The sequence below is a fragment of the Channa argus genome, chromosome 1, assembly GCF_033026475.1.
Source record: "Channa argus isolate prfri chromosome 1, Channa argus male v1.0, whole genome shotgun sequence".
Lineage (NCBI taxonomy): Eukaryota > Metazoa > Chordata > Actinopteri > Anabantiformes > Channidae > Channa > Channa argus.
Window position 1 is genome coordinate 39673124 of NC_090197.1, and position 19863 is coordinate 39692986.

At 37.8% G+C, this 19863-nt stretch overlaps 1 protein-coding gene across 1 annotated transcript; it reads right to left on the bottom strand.

Moving 5' to 3' along the window:
- Nucleotides 1-6942: 6942 nt before the first annotated feature.
- LOC137135101 (exportin-5) lies at nucleotides 6943-19175 on the bottom strand. The gene is made up of 33 exons (XM_067519681.1): nucleotides 18956-19175; nucleotides 18239-18360; nucleotides 18077-18149; nucleotides 17818-17955; nucleotides 17300-17482; nucleotides 17106-17132; nucleotides 16805-16990; nucleotides 16384-16460; nucleotides 16254-16298; nucleotides 16043-16133; nucleotides 15831-15914; nucleotides 15615-15740; nucleotides 15430-15520; nucleotides 15212-15340; nucleotides 14892-15007; nucleotides 14638-14793; nucleotides 14369-14410; nucleotides 14189-14278; nucleotides 13864-14063; nucleotides 13685-13787; nucleotides 13074-13255; nucleotides 12778-12878; nucleotides 12589-12685; nucleotides 12335-12471; nucleotides 12088-12185; nucleotides 11935-11981; nucleotides 11696-11802; nucleotides 10446-10505; nucleotides 10269-10363; nucleotides 10072-10179; nucleotides 9563-9700; nucleotides 9141-9305; nucleotides 6943-8868 (listed from the first exon to the last, which is right to left on the bottom strand). Exons 1-33 carry the CDS (start codon nucleotides 19055-19057, stop codon nucleotides 8722-8724), a joined length of 3663 nt encoding a protein of 1220 aa, XP_067375782.1. The 5' UTR covers nucleotides 19058-19175; the 3' UTR covers nucleotides 6943-8721.
- Between the last annotated feature and the right edge of the window lie 688 nt (nucleotides 19176-19863).

Below are 19863 nucleotides of genomic sequence, written 5' to 3' on the forward strand. Positions count from 1 at the left end.
CGGACATAGAGAACAGCTAATATGAAGAATATGAGTAAGATGTGGTTGGAATAATACATGGCACTTATAGGTACTGTAGTATAGAAGTAGCAGTGAGGTTTTAAAGAAAAAAATTACTTGCAACCTTTTTCTTGCACAATGCATTTGCTGGATATGACATACACCTGTGATGATTCAGCACAAAATAAGGAAAGTTTTAATGAGCGAATCAAAGGTTGAGGAAGGGTTTGAGTTTGATCCACCAACAACGATGTCGAACAACTGTCAAATGTACTTGTATTGTCTGAAAAAGTATGTAGTTTACGCATCCCAAGAGGATGAGGGGTTGATCTTTAAGAAAGGATGACACAGTCTTAGGGTAAAGAAACTGGGTTGGAAGAGACGGGGGAAAGACAGATGAAGGGGTGGAGGGAGTGATCAGAGGGGTGCCAGACACAAAGAGGCCAGGCCATGGCCAGTGGCACGCGATGGGCAGATTAACCAGCGTTTCCTCCCCTAACTGAAGTATTAGGACACCTGACTGAGTCCCGCCAATGGCAGCCAGCCAAGGATTTGTGGGGGGAAGACGAGCTGGGGCTTGCCTTTCAACACTCAGACTCTTCAACAACACAAAGAGGGGTGGGGTGATGTTCATGGGGGGAAAAAAAATAGGGGGTGATGGGCTGGTGGCTTGGAGTAGGGAGGGGGGCTACAAGCCTTACCCCTCACCATCTGCTGCCCAGGCTAAGTGAGGACAGGGGTATGGCCAGAGTGCAGGGTGGAGTATGTGAGCGCATGCACAGAAAATACACATGTATCTGCGTGCACGCACCTGTTAGTGTGTCAATGGGTGGGTGGGTGAATGGAATGGCAGATGGACAGGGCATATTCCTGGCACCGGGGCTTCGATGTTAGTCATCCCACATTAAGGAGTATCCCCCTTCCCCCACATTCCTAACCCCTGCTACCTAATCCACATTGCCAGCCAATTCTTTATGTTTTGCTCAGTTTGATTAAGACATCCATGATTAGAGACATTATGGGCTGGGTGAGAGGCTGTGCATGAAAAGCTTATCCATGCGGCTGTTTACTGTAATCAAAGCCAAACAGACGCATCCCCTTTTGTCCATACGCCACTAAGCAATGTTTAAGCAATAGTTTTTCACGAGAACAAATAGAGAAAAGTTAAAAAGTCATCTTTTTACTAATACCAGATAGTTATACTTGCATTCACACACACACTTGTTTTTCTATAGTTGTGAGGACACTCCTTGACATGAAGCATTTAGCCTTTTACCCTCAGGCAGTCTTTCAGGTACTGAGGACAGGCCAAAATGTCGACACAGCAGTAGTAGTGAAGTACAAATGTCCACACACAGTCCCTAACACATTCTCACACAATATTTAACAATATCATCCCCTATTTCCGTGCCTTTATTCACACATCATTGGTGAGCTGTTTATTTGCCCTATTAAAAAGGGGTCAGAGCCACAGACAGTTCAGTCTTGCTGAGCAGTAATCTGAAAATGCCTGTAATCCTCCATACAGTGTCCTTCTGGAGACTGTGGTTGTGATGTGAAGAGGTGTAGCCTCATCTACGTTTAGCAGCCATGTGTGTGACTAAGCTTGACACACAACCAGAGCCTTACAGCTGCCAGGACACACACAGAGATGAGGCACAGTAAAGCTGGCCTAATCACTCACTGGAATAATTCACCCTATACAATGCAAAGTGAATGCAGGTCACTGAACTTATTCAGTGTTAGAACAAGTGGCAATCTGACAGCCAGTGAGATCACTGCTTCGTGAACATGGCATGGGACATTCAGGGTGCAGACAGCAGCAATACTAGCAGAGCCATGTTTTGTTTTTTTTTTTTTAGATGAAAAAAACAAAACACTGTTTAGTGACCACCGTTTACAAGCACCAAATGTTTTATAACATTTATCAGGAAAATTCACTGGGACAAAAAGGGTGCACGTTAACCTAGATGTCGCTGAAACCTGAACTGAAACATTTCTTGACTCAAGTGGAAATAACACTTAATTGTCAACAGTCACTTTTTTGCATACTGTACGTGGCATAGTTTCACTTTAAGCCCGATCACTGTCTAAATCACACACCAGAACCCAGTTTAAGTAGCCGATGTTGCTTAAGTGACTCAAGTGTGAAAGTTACCTGAATTTTTCCGATGCTGAATTCCTAGTTTTGTAGGGAAACTGGTCCTCTTCGTTGGCTCTACTGACTTCAACCACAGCAAACCCTGGTGACCTCCTCCTCACAGGGTGTTGAGTGTTTAGTGGCCGACCATCACTTATTCGGCGCTTAGAAAGACAAAGTTGTTTGAAAGTAGTGAAGACGTGTCCCAGTTGTTACTGTAAGTTTCGCCTGGAGCTTATACGAAACTCACGCTTGGTTCCTTTCTGCCGATTAAAATATGAGCGTCCGAACTGAAAATCGCCACTCAACCCTTAAACCTCTGTGTTGCGCGGCAACCGCGTTGCTAGGCTGCCGAGAAGCTGGCGTTGCTGGTGGAAAACGAGCTCATGTGGGTTCAATGAAACAAATAATTAAAACAAAATCAGAAGTATGTCAACACATAATGATTGTGTTTTATGAGAACACTTTTGGTTCATTCCCACAAATGCCTACATTTGAAAACGTATAAGTCGTAAAACTATTCAAAATCAAAGAATTGGCAAAAGAGTTATTATTTTTACAAAACCAACAAAGTTAATGTAAGTTTTAAAAACATTTTCCCACACTCCAAAAAAAGCTAACACAAGGTTCAAAACATAAAAGAGTCAAACAGAATTGATTTGCCCAATGTAAATAATAACTGGTTTAGCCAAGTATTTTTAGAAATAATCTAATAAAGCTGAATGGAGGTAAAGGTGTTTAATCAACACTATCTTGACAGTCCAATTCCTGGGCTGTAGTGTCCAGACAAAACCTAATTCCATAAATAAATGCAGGAAAATAATTGAAAAATCCTGTTGGATTTATTTAAGTCTGTTCAACAGCCATTTGGAGAAAAAAGAAACTTTTGGACTACTCGAAATATAAGGCCATATGAATAAATATTATTCTATGACTTGTCTGTTAAAATATTTATAAAATTTGAAAGAGAGAGCAGGATACAGGTTTATGAAGGGTTATGTGGATTATGACATACCATTTTTTGCAACCTAATGACTTGTATGTCTGCTGCAAACAATTGTGGGGGAAATGTTTTGTGCTGATTTTTGCAGGCTCTTGAAGCCAAGAAGCAGTCCTTTGGAGAGCAGGAGAATCATGGTGCTAATGAATGAGTGATGAGAAAAAGACCAATGCCGAAATTTGTATTTTGTATTCAAATTTTGTGAGACTCTCAGAGTCCCCAATCATTAAGGACATGTTTTTCCTGTGTTGAAAAGAATTGGTAATATTGTCTTTCTGCTTTGCTTGGCTATCAAATGTGAGAAAATATTTTCATATTACCACTATAATTTTATGCCCAGGGTGGCATCTTTGCTGTTTTGTCTGATCAATAGCTCAAAAGTTTACTTTTATTAAAGAAAAAGAAAAGTAGCAAATCATTACTGTGCATCAAAAAACCAGAAACCAGATCACGATTGGCATTTTTGCTTGATAAATGACCTAAATGTTTATAAATGTTTATCAAAAAGGCTACAGAATATTTGCTGATGATTACAGCAGCTAATTGCAATATACATATGTGCTTAAGTATTGTTTTAAGATATATCTGAAATGTCTGAACTCATCATTCAATACACCTCCTTTTCACTGCAGAGCTGTTTAAACTTTTAAAACTAGAAATGTATGAAGATATTTTAGGTTCTAGAGACACCAGCAGCTGTATTTTGTCCTAATGCAGCCAAACTGATTCACATAAGGGGGCTGCCATTGAAAAATAGTCAGCTTCATTTGATCATTTCAGGAACAATCAGATGCATAATATATTGTGTAGCTCACATACATTTGGGAGGAGTTTAAGTCCAAGGGCAGTGACAAAAAAATAAATAATAAATGCTGCAAATAAAGCCAGATGTCAGAGGGAGACTTACTGCAGCCTTTTTGGTTGGGCATTTGGGCAACAGGACAACTTAAACATTAACAATAGGACAACTTAACTTAAACATAAACACATCAACTAGTTTTAAAATTCTTGGCAGGATCAGAAAATGGCTGTGAAACACAACTGGCCAAACAAGACAGAACTTGAACAGTTTTGGAAAGACACACTGGAGTCGGACCATTTACTCTGAAGAAGTGCCAATGCCAAACTGCAAAAATGCTTAAATACAGTTCAGCAGAATAAGACCTAAATAAAAGTATAGAATTATCAGCAAAATGTGCTGAAGTATGAAAATTGATTTTTAGGCAGAATGGGCCATGTCAGTGTGACACCTTAATTTTACTGGATAATTATTAATGATGCACTTGACATACTTTGATGTTGTAGCTGGTTGAGAGGAGGTAATATTTTTGGCTAATTGAATAAAATAAATATTTCATATTGTATATAGTTAGTTTTTTGTATACAAAATATTAATTTTTGAAGTGATATATTAGATGGAGGGAGAAGAACCTCTTTAATAGTTGTATCTAAAATGTAGCAAGATACAAGAAAAGTAACATGAATAGTAAATATGAAAAGTACAAGTACTTCATAAATTATATTAAAGTAGCAAGTGTACATGATTAAATGAGCATGCAAAGCCACAAAAAACTGCAGTAACATGTATTCATTTATTGTACCACATTACACAGTACAAAAAAAACAAAAGAAACACATTTTATTTAAAATGAAAAATATGATATTTTTGCCAATCAATCTATACACAATACCCCACAATGAAAAAATGAAGACATAATTTTCTTTTCATATTTTGCAAATTAATTAAAAAGCAGTAACTAAATTACCATAAGCATTCAAACTGTTTGCTTTGGCAAAAAAAAGAAAAAAGAAAAAAGTTATATCTTGAGATGGGTCTACAACTTGACTGCAGACGTTCTCTGCAGAGGTGGGAGATCGTGGCAGTATGACAGTCACTTCAATAACGTTCCATTAATCAGGCCTGTAGCATTATCCAAAGGGCTTCATAGCAGCACGAAAAGGGGGATTAGTCAAAATTGATAGAATGATGAATGCAATCAATACAGATGAGTTGAGAAGAAAACTTGCTGCTGATTTCACGAGACTTGAGGCTGAGGTGATGGTCAACCCCTCAGTACGACCTTGACCCAAAGCAAAAAGCTACGAAAAGACTGGAGTAGCTTCAGGACAAGTCTCTGACTTTGAGTGGTCCAACCAAGGCCAAGACTTAAACCCCATGAAACATCAGTAGAGAGACCTGGAGGCACTTTCCATCGAATTGGATTAAACTTGAGAGGATCTCCTAGAAGAATATGCTGCTGCATAATCCAGATGGGAGAAGCTTGTAAACTGTAATAGCTGCAAAGGAGCTTTAACAAAGTACCGATTTAAGGGTATGAAATTAATGGTAATGAAATAAATATGTTTTTAATTCGCAAAACAGTGTTGTTCTTGTTGTGGATGTCCAAACATGTATACTTTTTCTATTTTAATGAATAAAAAATTACAATGTTTCAATAAAATTCAATAAATAACAATAAAATTTAATAAAAAAATAAAGAAACAATGCAGAAAAATATGCTAAGGGTGAATCGGTTTGAACACTTTCCGACCCAACTGTAATGTTAGCCAGTTCACTGTTGTTAGCAGATTTGTCGACGCTCGCAGTACCGATGTGATTTAAAGTTTCTGGTTGTGTAACGCTGAACACTTTTAATAACAGACGAGTGCATTTGTTCCCACTATACTTTATTATAATAAAAACGTAACGTACCACAGCAGACAACGTTGTACATTATTAGTGACTTGGGAGTAGTGACGTAATAGTCACATGACCAACCAGCCAGTACTCCAGCCGCTCGGCAAGTCCGCATTAGCAAAAATCACATTATTTATGGTTTCTGGCAACTTTGTATGGCAGGTATTTCCAGACCATACTGTTTTATACGTTTGCTCGACACTTGGTGGAATTTTTTCCATTGCATTTATTCAAGAAGTTCCCAGTTTTGAACAAGGAAGTAACATCTAGCAAAGATAAACGCCGCTCTTCTTCTTTGTGCTCCAGTGGTAAAATAGCAACTTACGTATTACCGCCCCCTACCGACTCGGAGCCTCAACTGAGTTTCCTAAGGCTGTAGCACAATTGTTCTTGTGAAAATGTTTCCCCACATTTACAATTTTAATGTTTTCTCCCAAAAATTACCATCCCTAGTGACTCGTAAATTGAGATTCAAGACACGAAATCAATATAAATATGTATTACTAATGACAAGTACAAATTAATAGAAATATAATCTTTTCCATCCTCTGCATCGTCTCCTCTTCTCACTTCAAATTAATAGAACTATAATGAACTCAAGAAAGTACTGAAATGTGTACATTTGAAAAGGTTCCATAATGCCACAGTGCTTATATGGATATATGGCAAAACGAGGGATGGTACTCGTGAAAAAAAAAATTGTACCATCATGCAGTTAGCTGTAGTGTTCTGTCTCCAATTAAAAAAAGATAATATTAAAAACAATAAATTAGTTTTAATCTTATGGACGGAAATATATTCACTCCACACATTTAAAAAAAAATTGTTTGAGGATATGAAAGTTTAAGCGGTTAACTAGGTATGCTTCAATATCAAATTCTGATTATTTTCGAAACACTTAAAAGTATCAGAAAACATTTAAATGTATTAAACTGCTGTTTGACAGAAAATTAAGTTTATCATCTTCAATTGTTACAGCTGTTTTTCTTTTGAGAATCTACTTTACCCAAACATATACCATTTTCCCAAAATAACAATTAGAATGAATTATGTCCATATTTTGCTGGTAATTCTAAATTAGGAAAAAAAGCAAGATATACGGTATTTAGAGAAATTAGCTTTTTTTATTCAAAAGCAACAAAATATAAACAAAACTACACTGTTTAAAAGTCTGTTTTCCTTTTCCTAAGTAAAGAATATTTTAGTGTTGAACAAGATTTTTTTTAAATGGCCATGTGTGAACAAGCAATAATCACAAGACACAAGGGAAATCAATTAATTAGAAAAATCTCGTTCTTCTTGGACAAATATAACGTGAAGCTGTTTTCAGCAAACCAGCATCTGAAATGCAGACACATCTATGTGTATTTAAAAGGGTTTCACTCCAATTTATTTTGGTCAGAAATTACACAGCATATAGTTTTAAAAACAAACCAACTGTTATCATGATAGCTCTGTAAGAGCAAAATACATTCAACAAATTATACTTCAAAACAAGGACTTGGAGAATGAAAGAATGTAGTGCTGTTTCATTTTTTCCAGGGCTGGCAATGCCAGTACAAACAAAGAAACAAACAAACAAAAAAAAACCCTACAACTCTAAGAACAGACTTGGTATTAGATAGACATTTGTTAAACACACACTTAAATCCTTTTTTTAACCTGTGCTTTTTATCAAGTCCACCGTGTTTTGGCACATAATGTTGCTGTGTTATTTGTAGTATGATATGTAATCTGCATTAAATAAGCAATGCAAAAAGAGTACTTGGGCTGTATCAAAAAAATTGCAGAATACAAACCATCATTTGCTTTTCCAATTACTATGTAATTTCTGCATAACATAAAACTACTAATATCTAATTGTAGAATAACCATGTATGAAAACAATTGAGTAGTTTATTTTTCTTCTTAGAGCTTTTTCCTTAGTATCTTTGTCTCATCACAGCATCACACCTGAGGTAGCATTAGCATATCCTTCAGAATCAGAAACTGCATTTAAGCTAGTCCAGTAAAAAAAAAATAAAATAAAATACAGTAAATACAGAAATCATACCAGGACTTGTACAAGACTTTTCTTCCTTTCTTTGCGACCCCGGAACTCCTAGCATTGACAGCAGCAGCACAGTCACAATTTATCGGCCAACACGGACCATTGAAATTAGGATTTAGGTACAAAAGGTCTTCACCTCTCCAAAAGCCACACAGTGCACACACATACTGTTTTCCTAACATGCTGCTGTCTGTCCTAGCTTTGCTTGTTTGATAAAATTAAATGCCAGTTTATATGCTTAATATCAAATCTTTCGAACTAATTCCACAGTTTTATAAATCTGACACTTACTTTACATGCTGCTGAGCAGTAGGGAAAAAGTGGCGCTTAAAATTAAGAAAAAAAATGGCTCATGCAAAATGACAGATTGAAGAATTATGTAATTTAAAGGTATATTTTTGGTTCGACAGAACTTCTGCTCAGAAAAAATATTAATTATCAGTCTACTTTTTAAAAATAGTCTCTTCAAATTTGACAAAGATGCAGACCATTCTTTAATCTGACATAGTTCCTACAAATTTTCATTGGTTATATACCTCATTTAAGTGTCTGCAAATCAGGATGCAGCAGAAATATGCAATGATATTCCAAAAAGGACTGGTGAGATTTACCTGTACAAATGACTAATAGAAAGAGGTTATTTGAGATTTGTCTGTGTGAGCAGTGCTGTGGCACAATGAAGGTTAAAATAAAATATCGCTGAAAAACAGGACTGTTGACAGACAGGTTAGGTAGCACTGCACTGCCCCACCTGGACGATTAAGAGGGAAACCCTGGTTTGTACACATATCTCTGTCTTCGGCAAGTATGAAGTCCATTAGAACCATGTGTTCCTATAGGTCATTATTCTCCGGGGAGAAGAGAGCTGCCAGACCCAATGCTTCACTGTTCAGTGTATCCTTATCTGGTTTCTGCTTTTTAAAAAGCGATGGAAGATTCCGGATATGAACTTCCTTCCTAAACTGTTCGCACAGAGCTTTCTGTTGGCAGGGAAAACAAAGATGAGACATTAAACAGACCTATCCAAGATGTACCACAAAGAATTTTACCAGACTGTACAATCCTGTTTAGCTACTGCACATTTTTCCTGCTGAGCACAGATAAAAACAAAAAAAAAAAACAAAACAGTCCAATTCTGGCTGAGTTATGACTTGCACTGTTAAGGCAGGTGTCTCTGAACACTTATTATAGGGAGTCTAGAGTGAGCTAGGGTGGTGAAGCACTGCTCTCTAGTGTGTAAATTTGGCATTACCCCAACGGTTCCTGCAATGAGCTTCCTAAACTGGTCTTTCCTCTTCTTCTCTCCAACCTTCTGGGCAGTGGGATCCATAAGTCTGTGATCATATTGGTCCAGAGCCTCCACACTGATGTTTGGGATCTGGGTCATCACTGCTCTCAGCTCTATGAATCGAGGCCGCTAAGATGAATACACAAGCAAAGGGGTTAAAAAAGACATGCAATCTCAGAAATTGACTTTATAGTTTCATCTGTCACACAGATGAAACTATTAATTTAAGAATATGTATGCATAATGAACTCCTAGAAATCTCAAAATACATGAACATTTTGCTTTACCCAGTCCTAGGGGATTTCTGTATCCATTAATAGGGGAAATGGACCATACAGAGAGAAATAAAGAGCAAATATGGGGTAGTTTATTGTCATTAGTCTCACCAGGTTTTCATAAATTAGCATAGCCAGCTGACTAAGTGTAGAGTTGCAGACCTCGTGCTGCCCATGAACCTGAAGGCCCCGAAGAACACTGGTATAAAACCATGTGACTGCCTCAGGAAGAAGATTACCCCCTATGACCTGAAGAGGGAGTAAAAGTGCACAGAAAACCTCAGAAATGTGTTGAAATATAATATACCTTTAACATTAGCCTTTCAAGTCACAGCTGATGAGCAACTACCAGTTCACTTAATGAAATAAAAAATATACTTCCAAAACTAGGGCTAAACAATGCATTAAAAATGGTTGCAAATACATTACTGTCCAGAAAGTTAAAAAAGGTTAGAAAAAAAATACAAAAGAAGAGAGTCTGATCTGGTGAGCGACATTGTTCAACAAACCACATAAATGGGCCACATTAATGCAGTGAATGATTTCGTTTCTTTGAGGAAACAAGAAAAACAAAATAAAGATCTAGGCTGTTTGCCCAATCTGTCCACTGAATGTGCTACCTGCCGCAGTAGAGTCCAGCAAACTATAGATGCTGTACGATGACAGTTACTGGTGTCTTTCCACGACAATGAGGTGAAGGAGAGGGTTAACAGGGACATGTAGATGTTCTAGGAAAGGAGAAACCAGGAGAAAAAGTTATTTCTCTACAGCTTTTATTGCAGTCTTCTGAAAGTTGTGAGATTTGTTTGAGGCCTACATCATGTTTCAGCAGGCATTTGCCCAGCTCAGTCAGCTCTGCTGTTGGCTGGGCAGGAAACGGCAACAGCGCTGAATCCATCATCATGTCTTCCTCTACAAGAGGAAATATCAAGCAAAATGATAAGACACAGCAAATTTTTATCAACTTTTTAAAATTCTGACAATTTAACCTTACCATCTATTTCTTCTTTATTTGCTGTCGTTTCATGCGCTTTTCTGGAAATAAAGCTCACAGCTAGAAGAGAAGGAAGAAGAGATGTTTCACAGTGCCATAAAAACTACTTCCCTCCCATATAAACTGCCCTCATTTAACAGAAGCTATTTTACTTTTGGAGTGCTAAGTGCCGATAAGATATTCTGAAAACAGCAATACTCCACATAGTCAGCAAGTTAAGTAGATTTGAATTGAATAACAACTATTGAGGGATTCAGGAAAAGTTGGGAGTGATTCCAAAGACCCAACAAAAACTAAAATCTGTGGCTTGTTAATCCACTTGAACCTCAATCTGACCAAAGTACAAAGTACTTAATTCCATTTTATACATTAAAGCAAATTTAGAATTTGATGCTTGCAAGACACTCAAATAAAGTCGAGAGAGGATTGTTTGCCATTGTGTTACATCAAGTTTTTAATAATTTTTAATTTTCCAAGTGGAATATTGCCCATTCCTGCTCAAATAAAGACTTCAGCTTCTCCAACTGGAGAACCCAACATGGCGAGAGAACACACACACACACACACACAATTCAGAATTGGCTTCCATTTTGCATAATTGTTTCATGATGCAGTTCAGAATGCAGTGGCACTGTGTTAACTGCCAATGATTTTCTACTAGTCCATGTAGCTATATTCATATGTGGTTCCATGTACTGCTGCCAAAAGGGCTTTTTTTATTTTCACTAACTAAATTAACTTTCAAGCAAATTAGCCAACCTGATTTTATTTTTACTGGTCACAAGGAAAAGGTCCTAACTTTTCTGGAAATCAGGTTTGTCTATGCATGTGAAACAGAGCTCACCTTTTGATAAAACAATAATTCTAGACTAGATAGTGCAATGCAAACCAATTAATTGAAGTTAACTAAAGGCTTTTTCAGCAACAAAGCGAGTTGTTGATTTTGGAATATATCTTTTCTGAAAGAACTCTGATTGGATGTGAAGAGAACTTAACACGGAATGCCTTAGCTTTCTCACCGAGAGATGACAATTACATTTTACTAATGGTTGTATGTAATTTCTGGTAATGGTTTGGAACATAGACAGTTATAAATTTAAGGTAATAAATGGAGTTCAAGTGCACAAATATCCTGGTATCACCTTTATACGTATAGAGTAAGAATCTAATTTTACTTCTTTGTAACAATACAGTTTGCCATGTATAAGGAAACAGAAACAAGAACAGTTACTACAGATGCTGAAACTTACTGAGAAAATCCATCATTTCCCTAGTGAGCAGGCGTACCAGCTGCTCCTCCAGCATCTCCTGTGTCACCTGGTTCTCCTGACACACTACCTCCTCTTCATCGTCACCACTAAAAACACAACAAAACTTTTACCAGTAAGTCTAAAAATCCAACTTGTAGTATTAACACAGCAAGTCAGTACAGAATTAAGCTAACTGTAAATTCAATAGAGGTCGACACAAACACTACCCCACAACTCACTTGACGGAGGTTCTCTGGTTGATGACCTGCCATTTGACATTGAGTCTCTGTATGAGGCATGAGTACGATAATTAAAAAGAACTGAGATACAGTGAATAACATGTAGAATGATATAGATAGAATATGTAGAACGGGAAGTGTGGAGATCCTGACCTGTTGCATGTAGGCGAACAAAGGCCCCAGCAGGGGGCAGAGTAGACTCTCAAAATACTCCTGAGGACATGATAACACCAATTGCCTTAAAAACACCCGTAGACTTGTTAAGAAAATTAGATGTATTAGCTGTTAACACAAATTCATATCTCAGCTTGGATAGATGGATGTATAGATGACTAGATTCCTTAAATATAAGTTCAAAATTGTGTTTTGTTTATCTTCACGCATAATAAAATAAGGATATGAATCATAGGGCGAAGTCTGTGGTCAGGCACATGGTCCAGAGAGATGAAAACAGATCTAGCTAGTTCTTCAGCCAAGCTCTCAATGGTGTAAAATTCCTGCTGCAGGGACACTCCTGCATTTCCTAAGACATGGAAGCTAGAGAGATAAAGAGAGCAGAAGATGAGATAAAATTTAATTTGCAACAACATGCAAATTATAAACTATAAAAAATTAAAATACATTTAAAGAAAGAAACTACAACACAATTCTCACCAGTTTTCATACAGTAAGCTGAAAAATCCCTGCATGCGCTCCAAATTGGTTCTGTACAGAGGAGAGTCATAAGCATCCAAGAGATGCTGAGTGAGTCCTAGAAAAGTAAATATTGAGAGGATTTAACCAGTCATTCAGATGAAGGTTCACCATTGTAGGTAAAAAGCATGGACAGAAAGTTCCTCTTACCCAATACCATATTTTTCTCTGCATCCATCATTTCATGGGCCCCGGAGAAGGTCTCACTCAGACGAGCCATGTTCTCTGCTAGGAACAGACTGTTTTGAGTCCTGTAGCAAAGCAGAAAGAAAAGAGGCTAGTCACACACATCAGTATAATGACAGGAATTTAAACGGAGATATTATTAGACACAGAAACACCAATGACCTGCCAACATGTCCCACAAAAAGAATGCATCCACATTTGCAATGTGCCCCCCAAAAAGGTTTGTGGTGCATGGGTCCTGTGTCAAAATAAAGGCATACCTGATTAGAGCCAGCAGGTTGGGCAGCATCACCATAAACTGTGCGGTGCATGGGTTTCTAAAGATGGGAGCTCCCGTAGGGGTGTAGCCCACCACAAAGCCCCCAGCCTTGGCCTCCTCTAGGTCTGCAGGCCAACGTGCCCGCTTTACCATGCCCAAAATGGCATACAAACAGAAACTCAACTAGAGATACGTTTAAAAAAATAAAAATAAACAAAAAGTAGAAGAATTAGATTTTTAAACTGTTGTAGCTGACTACAAACACTTTTTATAAATGATAACCAAATACATTTGTACAAACAGAATTTACAAGAACTGCCTTCTTTTAAAGGCATGATCTATTAAAAATCTCTCTGTATTCTGCAGTATAAATAAACAAACAAATCAAGACTCTGTGGTACTCTGTGGTTGGCATTTTATTTATGTCCAAATGCAGTATCTTGAACATTACTGTTAGTTTAAAGAATGTGCTGCAAACCTTTGCCATCCAGAGCAAAAAGCAAGCATTAAAACTAAAGTAAGAGTAAGGAGGCCTTCTACAGTACATAAATCCTTCGTCAGGACAGAATACTAGCATCCTTAGAACTGACTTACTACAGAACACACACTCACCCGTCCTCTATTAAGGCTTGCTTTGTCTGTATCTGTACTTTGTGTAGTGACCACTTGATCAGCTCCAACAAAAGACAGGAATGTGACAGGGTCCCATAGAACACTGAAACACAAAGAGATGATTTATCTTTCATTACATTAAATACATATGCCATGTTCAATCTAAGGGAAACACTCACCGTCGCATCTCATCTGAGGTCCATTCTGTGAGCACTGAAGCCATCAGTTCATCTAGAAAAGCCTTTTGCTTTGCAAAGTCTTTGAACTGGTTGCTGATGAGCACCAGAGCTTCCATCAGTGAGCACTTTTCCATATGGGTAAGTGTTGGGTCACTTGAGAACAGCTTTTTCATGTGATTGTAAAACACGTCAAAACATGGCTGGGTGGGGAAAAAAAACAACTTTTCATCAAAACTTTGTTCTTCAGGTACATGTTTTGTGCATAAAAATCCATCGGATTAACATAAGCATAACTTGTGCTCAACTGGGACACAAGGACATTTACCAAGATGAACTGTGGGTAATCCCGGCAAATTTTGATGATGGAAGAACAGGCATGTCTTCTCACGTTTTTTACAGCTCTTGTTCGAGGTACCTGCAGACATTAGTTATAGAATGTATTCGTTTGACTACTATATGAAAAATAAGTACTAGTGCTCTATTTGGCTCCATCAAGGCAACTCACCTTATTATCCTGCCCAACCTCAAATGTTATGGCATTAAACAGCTGAAGGGACCAAATAATAATGTATTATAGGATCAATGGTTATGAAATAGGCATACTGGTTACTGTATTAATACAATGTGCTCCAAGGAGCATTTTTGTATGTTTTACTATTACACATGCCATATAAAACATGCACATTTATGTAGAGGAACTTTAAGAAAATTTACAAACTGTACAGAAACTGCATTTGCAAAAAGTTCGTAGTAACCAATGACGATTCAGCTCACCTTGAAGAGGACCTGTGACAGAAACTGTGGTCTATGTATGACAAATGGGAAAAGAGCAGAGACGTTTGTGAGCACACAGGACAAGATCAGCGGGTCTCTGGTGTCGTAGTTCAGCACAGCCTGTAGCAACTCCATGCTCTGATCTATGGGCAGCTTCTACACATTTACATGTAGAAAGGAGATAAGCCTTCAAATCAGTATAATCAACATAAATTTCTTTCAGTTTTGGTCTGTTAGTGAAAATGGCTCGTTACCTCCTCTTCAAGACTTTTGAAGATTTGTGCGGCCATGCACTCCATGAAGACAGTCATAGCATCCCACTGGACAACAGATGGAGAAAGGATGGAGCACAAGCCCTCTGCAGTCTTAGCTAGTGAGGTGTAGCAAAAAAAGTGAAGGTCAGAAGGTGCATACACAACTTTATGACATACTGGACTTTGTTTCTACTTTATATGAAAACATTCTGAAACTGATTGGTCTGACCATAAAAAAAAGAGAAAATATGTTTAAATTAACCAAAGAGAACACACATGTACTGAATCCAAAAGTAACAGGAGTGAGAGCAAAAACTTACATGTTGTATCCCCGATGTCAATAGGGCTGGCAACCTGATACTGTAACCATTCTGCAGCTATCTGAAAGGCTTCAAGAGGAACAATGCGACATGCAATCCTTAATACCTCTCCCTGCTGCGCTCGAAAAGCTGTTAAGAAAAAAACAAAAAAAGACTATATAGGGATACAATGAAAGTACTGATCGTAAGTGAAAGAAAGAAAAAATCATAATGCTTACAAATAAAAAATGAGTTAAAATCCTCATCACTGTCAAAGTCCACACGGGAGTACTGACAGCTTGGGTTATCGTCTCTAGATGGAAAACCAGTCTGGAAAGAGGAAGACAGAATAAAGGCAAAACGTTTTGCAACATCCTGCTTGGCTTTCAGGTATACTGAAAATGGTGATACCAACACGTCTTACCTTAACTAGGTTGGTCATAGATGCTCTGAGGTATTTGACAGTCATCTCAACAACCACCGAAACCTTTGACAGAGTTTCATGTCTGAACAAAGCTCCCCAGGTAGCCAGAGTGGAGGACTTTAAAAACTGCAGGAATAAAATTACAAGACAAGGCATCAGACAAAGCTATAAATGCATATTTTATTTAGTCAAATGTACCAAAAATGTTTCCCTCACCTGACTGGAATGTGTAGTGAAGGCTAAAAGTGCTTCCATGTACTTGCTGAGATTTGCAGGTACATCTACCTCTACATCTGAACCCTGTGCAGAGAATGCAATGTTTACCACTGATCAACCATAACTGTATTGGGACCGGGCCTATATTTAAACACACAAATAAAGACAGTATACACAGGAATTAATGTGTTGCCAGTGTGGGACACACTCACCACTAATGAGCAGAGCTGACCTCCCAGAGCACACAGGACTTGACACAGCCTTTTCAGGAAGATGTAACGCTGCTCCACCACATCCATTACTCTAAAGGTATGATACATATACAGCACTATAAGTCATAGATGCAGAGTATTAATAACCTTTTTCAAATTTTTTACATCTGTCTTTGTGCTTCACAGCTGGCAAAGGCCTTATTTTACTTACTGTGATTCAGAGGGTTTCTTACATAGTGCCAGTTCATCTGCTGACCTATAATCAGACAGAAACAAACCTTTTAATGACAGTGATAGCAGTAGGATAAAAAGAGATGGTTGGGAAAATGAGTTGTACTTACTGGGCTGCAGACAGGATGCAATGCATGGCCACGTCATCAAACAGCAACATAAATGGCTTCCTGTCCTCCAGCTTACCCTTTAGCAGAATGCCACAGTTGATCATTTAGCGTATTATTGTTAATTTATTTTAAAAATACACTTATACAATATGGTCTAGGTTGACCATACTGTAGCTCCACACATCTAATTAATGCTACCACAATTACTGTTGTAGATATTATTTTTGAAGAATACCTTTATTCCGTCTAATATGATTGGCAATTGTAAAAGGACGACCAACAAAAATTACAAGGTTGGCTTCATGACTCATGGCCATTTAAATTTTTCATGTAGCTGTGAGCGTGATGCACATGATTCATGCACAAATTTTGCAGGCTCTCTTGGAATTGCCTTTTAACATGTGTTTTATCTATGACTCACTTTCCGGCTGATAGCAATGAGCAAGCACTCTGCTGCCTCCAGCTGCAGCTCTGGTTCGCTCAGCAGCAGACACAACATCTCCAGCAGCTGGCAGTTTCCAGTGGTAATATACACCAGAGACACCCAGTCAATGTAGCCTGCAAGTGTATTGAGAGTAGCCACAGCAACTCGACAGTGAGCTCGGGCCTGTGAGGGGTACAACGAAGGAAAAAATGAAGACAAATGACACAAATGTATTGAAAGACAATAAGTTCATAACAAGTTCAATATAGAGTATAAACACGCTGGTATACTTTCTTACCTGCAGTTCATTTCCAGGTGACCCTTTCTGTAAAAAGAAATAAACAACATAAACCAAATATTACAGTCACTGTTACACTTTACTTTGCCAGTATAAATAATAATACCTCAAAAGATAAAACATATAAACAGAGATGAAAAGTATTCTCAATAGTAAGACGATTATTTCTGAAAATAATTTAGGATTCCACTGACCAGTTTACGATAGTCTTCAACATTAAGTTGCAAAATGGCCATCAAGAAACTAAAGATGCTTTCCATGTTTTGAGTGAGTGTCTGCTGAATGTCTCTGCGTCGCTGTGTGGGCAACGTCTGAAAGGTGATCACATCTTCTGCCAGTCTCAAGAGAATCAGCATCACCAACTCTGTCTGTGCTTCCTGCGAAATGAATAGGTTAGTTTCAGTTTGGATTACTTCACTCAAATTTGTAAAATATCCATGACAAGACTAAAGGCAGTTCTTGTTAAGAAACTGCTCTAAAGGGCCTAAACCTAAGCTTGCATTAACACAAGAACCAATTGGAAAGAAGCTATTTAGGTTGACATGAGGAAGCCAACTAAAAAGTGTAATAATTAACCCTCTACATGTAGCCAGGTAAGAATTTGCAATTATAATGATTAATCCTCTACGTGTAGGCAGGTAAGAATTTGCATGCAAGTTATGACGTATTTGTACTTAAATCACATGAAAGAAGCACTACCAAGGTTACTCACCCCTTCACTAGTGAGAGCTTCCATCTCTTTAAGCATATCTGGCCAATTTTGAGGCCATTCTCTCTTTATCATTTCCACTATGATTCGTGACAGGGCATCTTTGATGTGGCTCTCCTCCTCCAGGATAGAATGAGTACCCTGATAAGAACCACAACAACTGTCAGATCAAGTGTCTACAACTGTGACAGAAATACCCACTTTTATTTTAACCAAAAGACAGATGTTTATGTTGTTAAGAGCCTAGAACTGCCACACCGACTTTTAATAACAGTTGCATGGCACACTCCTTTAACTGGACTTTCTCTTGTTGTTGCATGTTGTTCCACCGAAACCTACAACAAAAGAACAATTCTTCTTTCAAATATGAAACTTTTAAACATGTATTTATTATACTCCACATACGACAGAATGTTACACTCACTTGATGACGTGCTCCAGTATTTGCAAACCAAAGTGTCTCACTACAGCAGGTTGGCTTTTGTCGGCTAATTGGATGCCACATGGGACACAGAAGGTGTTTGACTCTTTAAACTCCTCAAAAAACTGTAGCGAGAAATAAGACTTGTCATTAAACAGATAAAATATGCTTTAACAAACCAAATATTCTCTAGTACGTATACAAACTGTGTCAGTATCAAGTGGCTAACCCTAACCTTACAGCATCAGCAGCCTCATCAACATTAACGTACATGTAACACTTAAACAGCGTACAGCTACCACCTAGGTTAGCCATTTAAGCTAGGAGCAACGTCGCCATCACAGCCATAACGTTATTTCCCCCTGCTTTACTTTAATCAAGCTCCGTCTTTAACAACATTAGTAGGTCTATCAATGTTCAAGCAGAAGATCAAATTTGAATGACAGAACTTCAATCGTCAGGGGATGTGATGAGGTGATAATCGTGGCTTTCGCTAGTTCTCAGAGCATCTGACAGTTTGTCATTACTAAGTTACTGCAAACATTACGCTAGCTATCGATGAAGAACGTACAGACTGTATGAGCAATGCGATTACTGATCCTGTTGTTACAAACTGACTTTTTTTTTTCTTTCTACACATGCCCTTGTTTGTACTTTCAGCCCCAATGACTGACAAGCTCAGCTAGCTAGCCGCTAGCTAGTAACCCATAACGATGCTACCTGTAGGGCCTCCAGTCGGTAAATTTGGTTTGTTTCTGCATCCATCATCACATTCACAGCTTTGATGAGCTGATCACACATGGCAGCCACCTGGTCGGCCATGACTTCAGGTAGCGTCTAGGACACTGTTAAGAAGAAAGCGAGGAGTTCCCTTATGCAAAACACTAGCACACCAGTAAAATGCGTAAGCCCAGGGAGGCACCAACGTGCACAAAACGTGCCGACTGCGTGTTCGAAGCTTTCGTTCGCCGTTGAAGAGGAATTCTGGGAGTTGAAGTTGAAGCGCCATTTTTTTTTTTACGAGAATCGTTTTCTTATGCCTGCTTTAAGTAAAAATTTAAATTTTGTAAAAATGAAAAAAGTACGGCACAATATTGAAGTATCTTTTAAATGAGTTATACTTTAATAAATTTTTATCTAAAAGCATTTAAATGCATTTCATTATATGACGTTATATTTATTTACGTGATTGTAACATTGTAATATGTACTGCACTACGTCAAATGACAGCTGTTGGAGCTAGTTAAAATGCAAACTTTCAAACTATTTTAGGTGAGGATAATATTTTTGATTGTATATAAAGTTTTGAAAAATAATACCAACTGTATTAAAGTGTGATAATATACTATAATAATAAATTTAATAATTTGCAGTACATTATCCAGAACACGAGTTGTTCTAATGACTTCTGTTACTTTGGGTACATTAAGTATATTCTATTTTGCTTTTAACTTTTTTGTACGTCCACTAAGATTTCAACTAAGATTCTCCTTTGTTTCCTTTACATGTCTTTATCTCGTAAAATGTAAAACTAAACTGCTATTTCTTTTGAAAAGCAATTTCGTTTCACTATGAAAAAGTATGCAAAAGTATTGTAAAAAAGTTTACTGTGTTGCTAACAATCTTGT

What these genes read in the sequence shown, in the direction of transcription:
- LOC137135101 (XM_067519681.1), bottom strand. Translation starts at nt 19,057, where the DNA reads ATGGCCGACCAGGTGGCTGCCATGTGTGATCAGCTCATCAAAGCTGTG. An exon ending in TCACTACACATTCCAGTCAG is followed by an intron (nt 15,741 to 15,830) that starts GTGAGGGAAACA and finishes TTATTCCTGCAG; the next exon opens with TTTTTAAAGTCCTCCACTCT. An exon ending in ATTACCCACAGTTCATCTTG is followed by an intron (nt 14,064 to 14,188) that starts GTAAATGTCCTT and finishes TTCCCCACCCAG; the next exon opens with CCATGTTTTGACGTGTTTTA.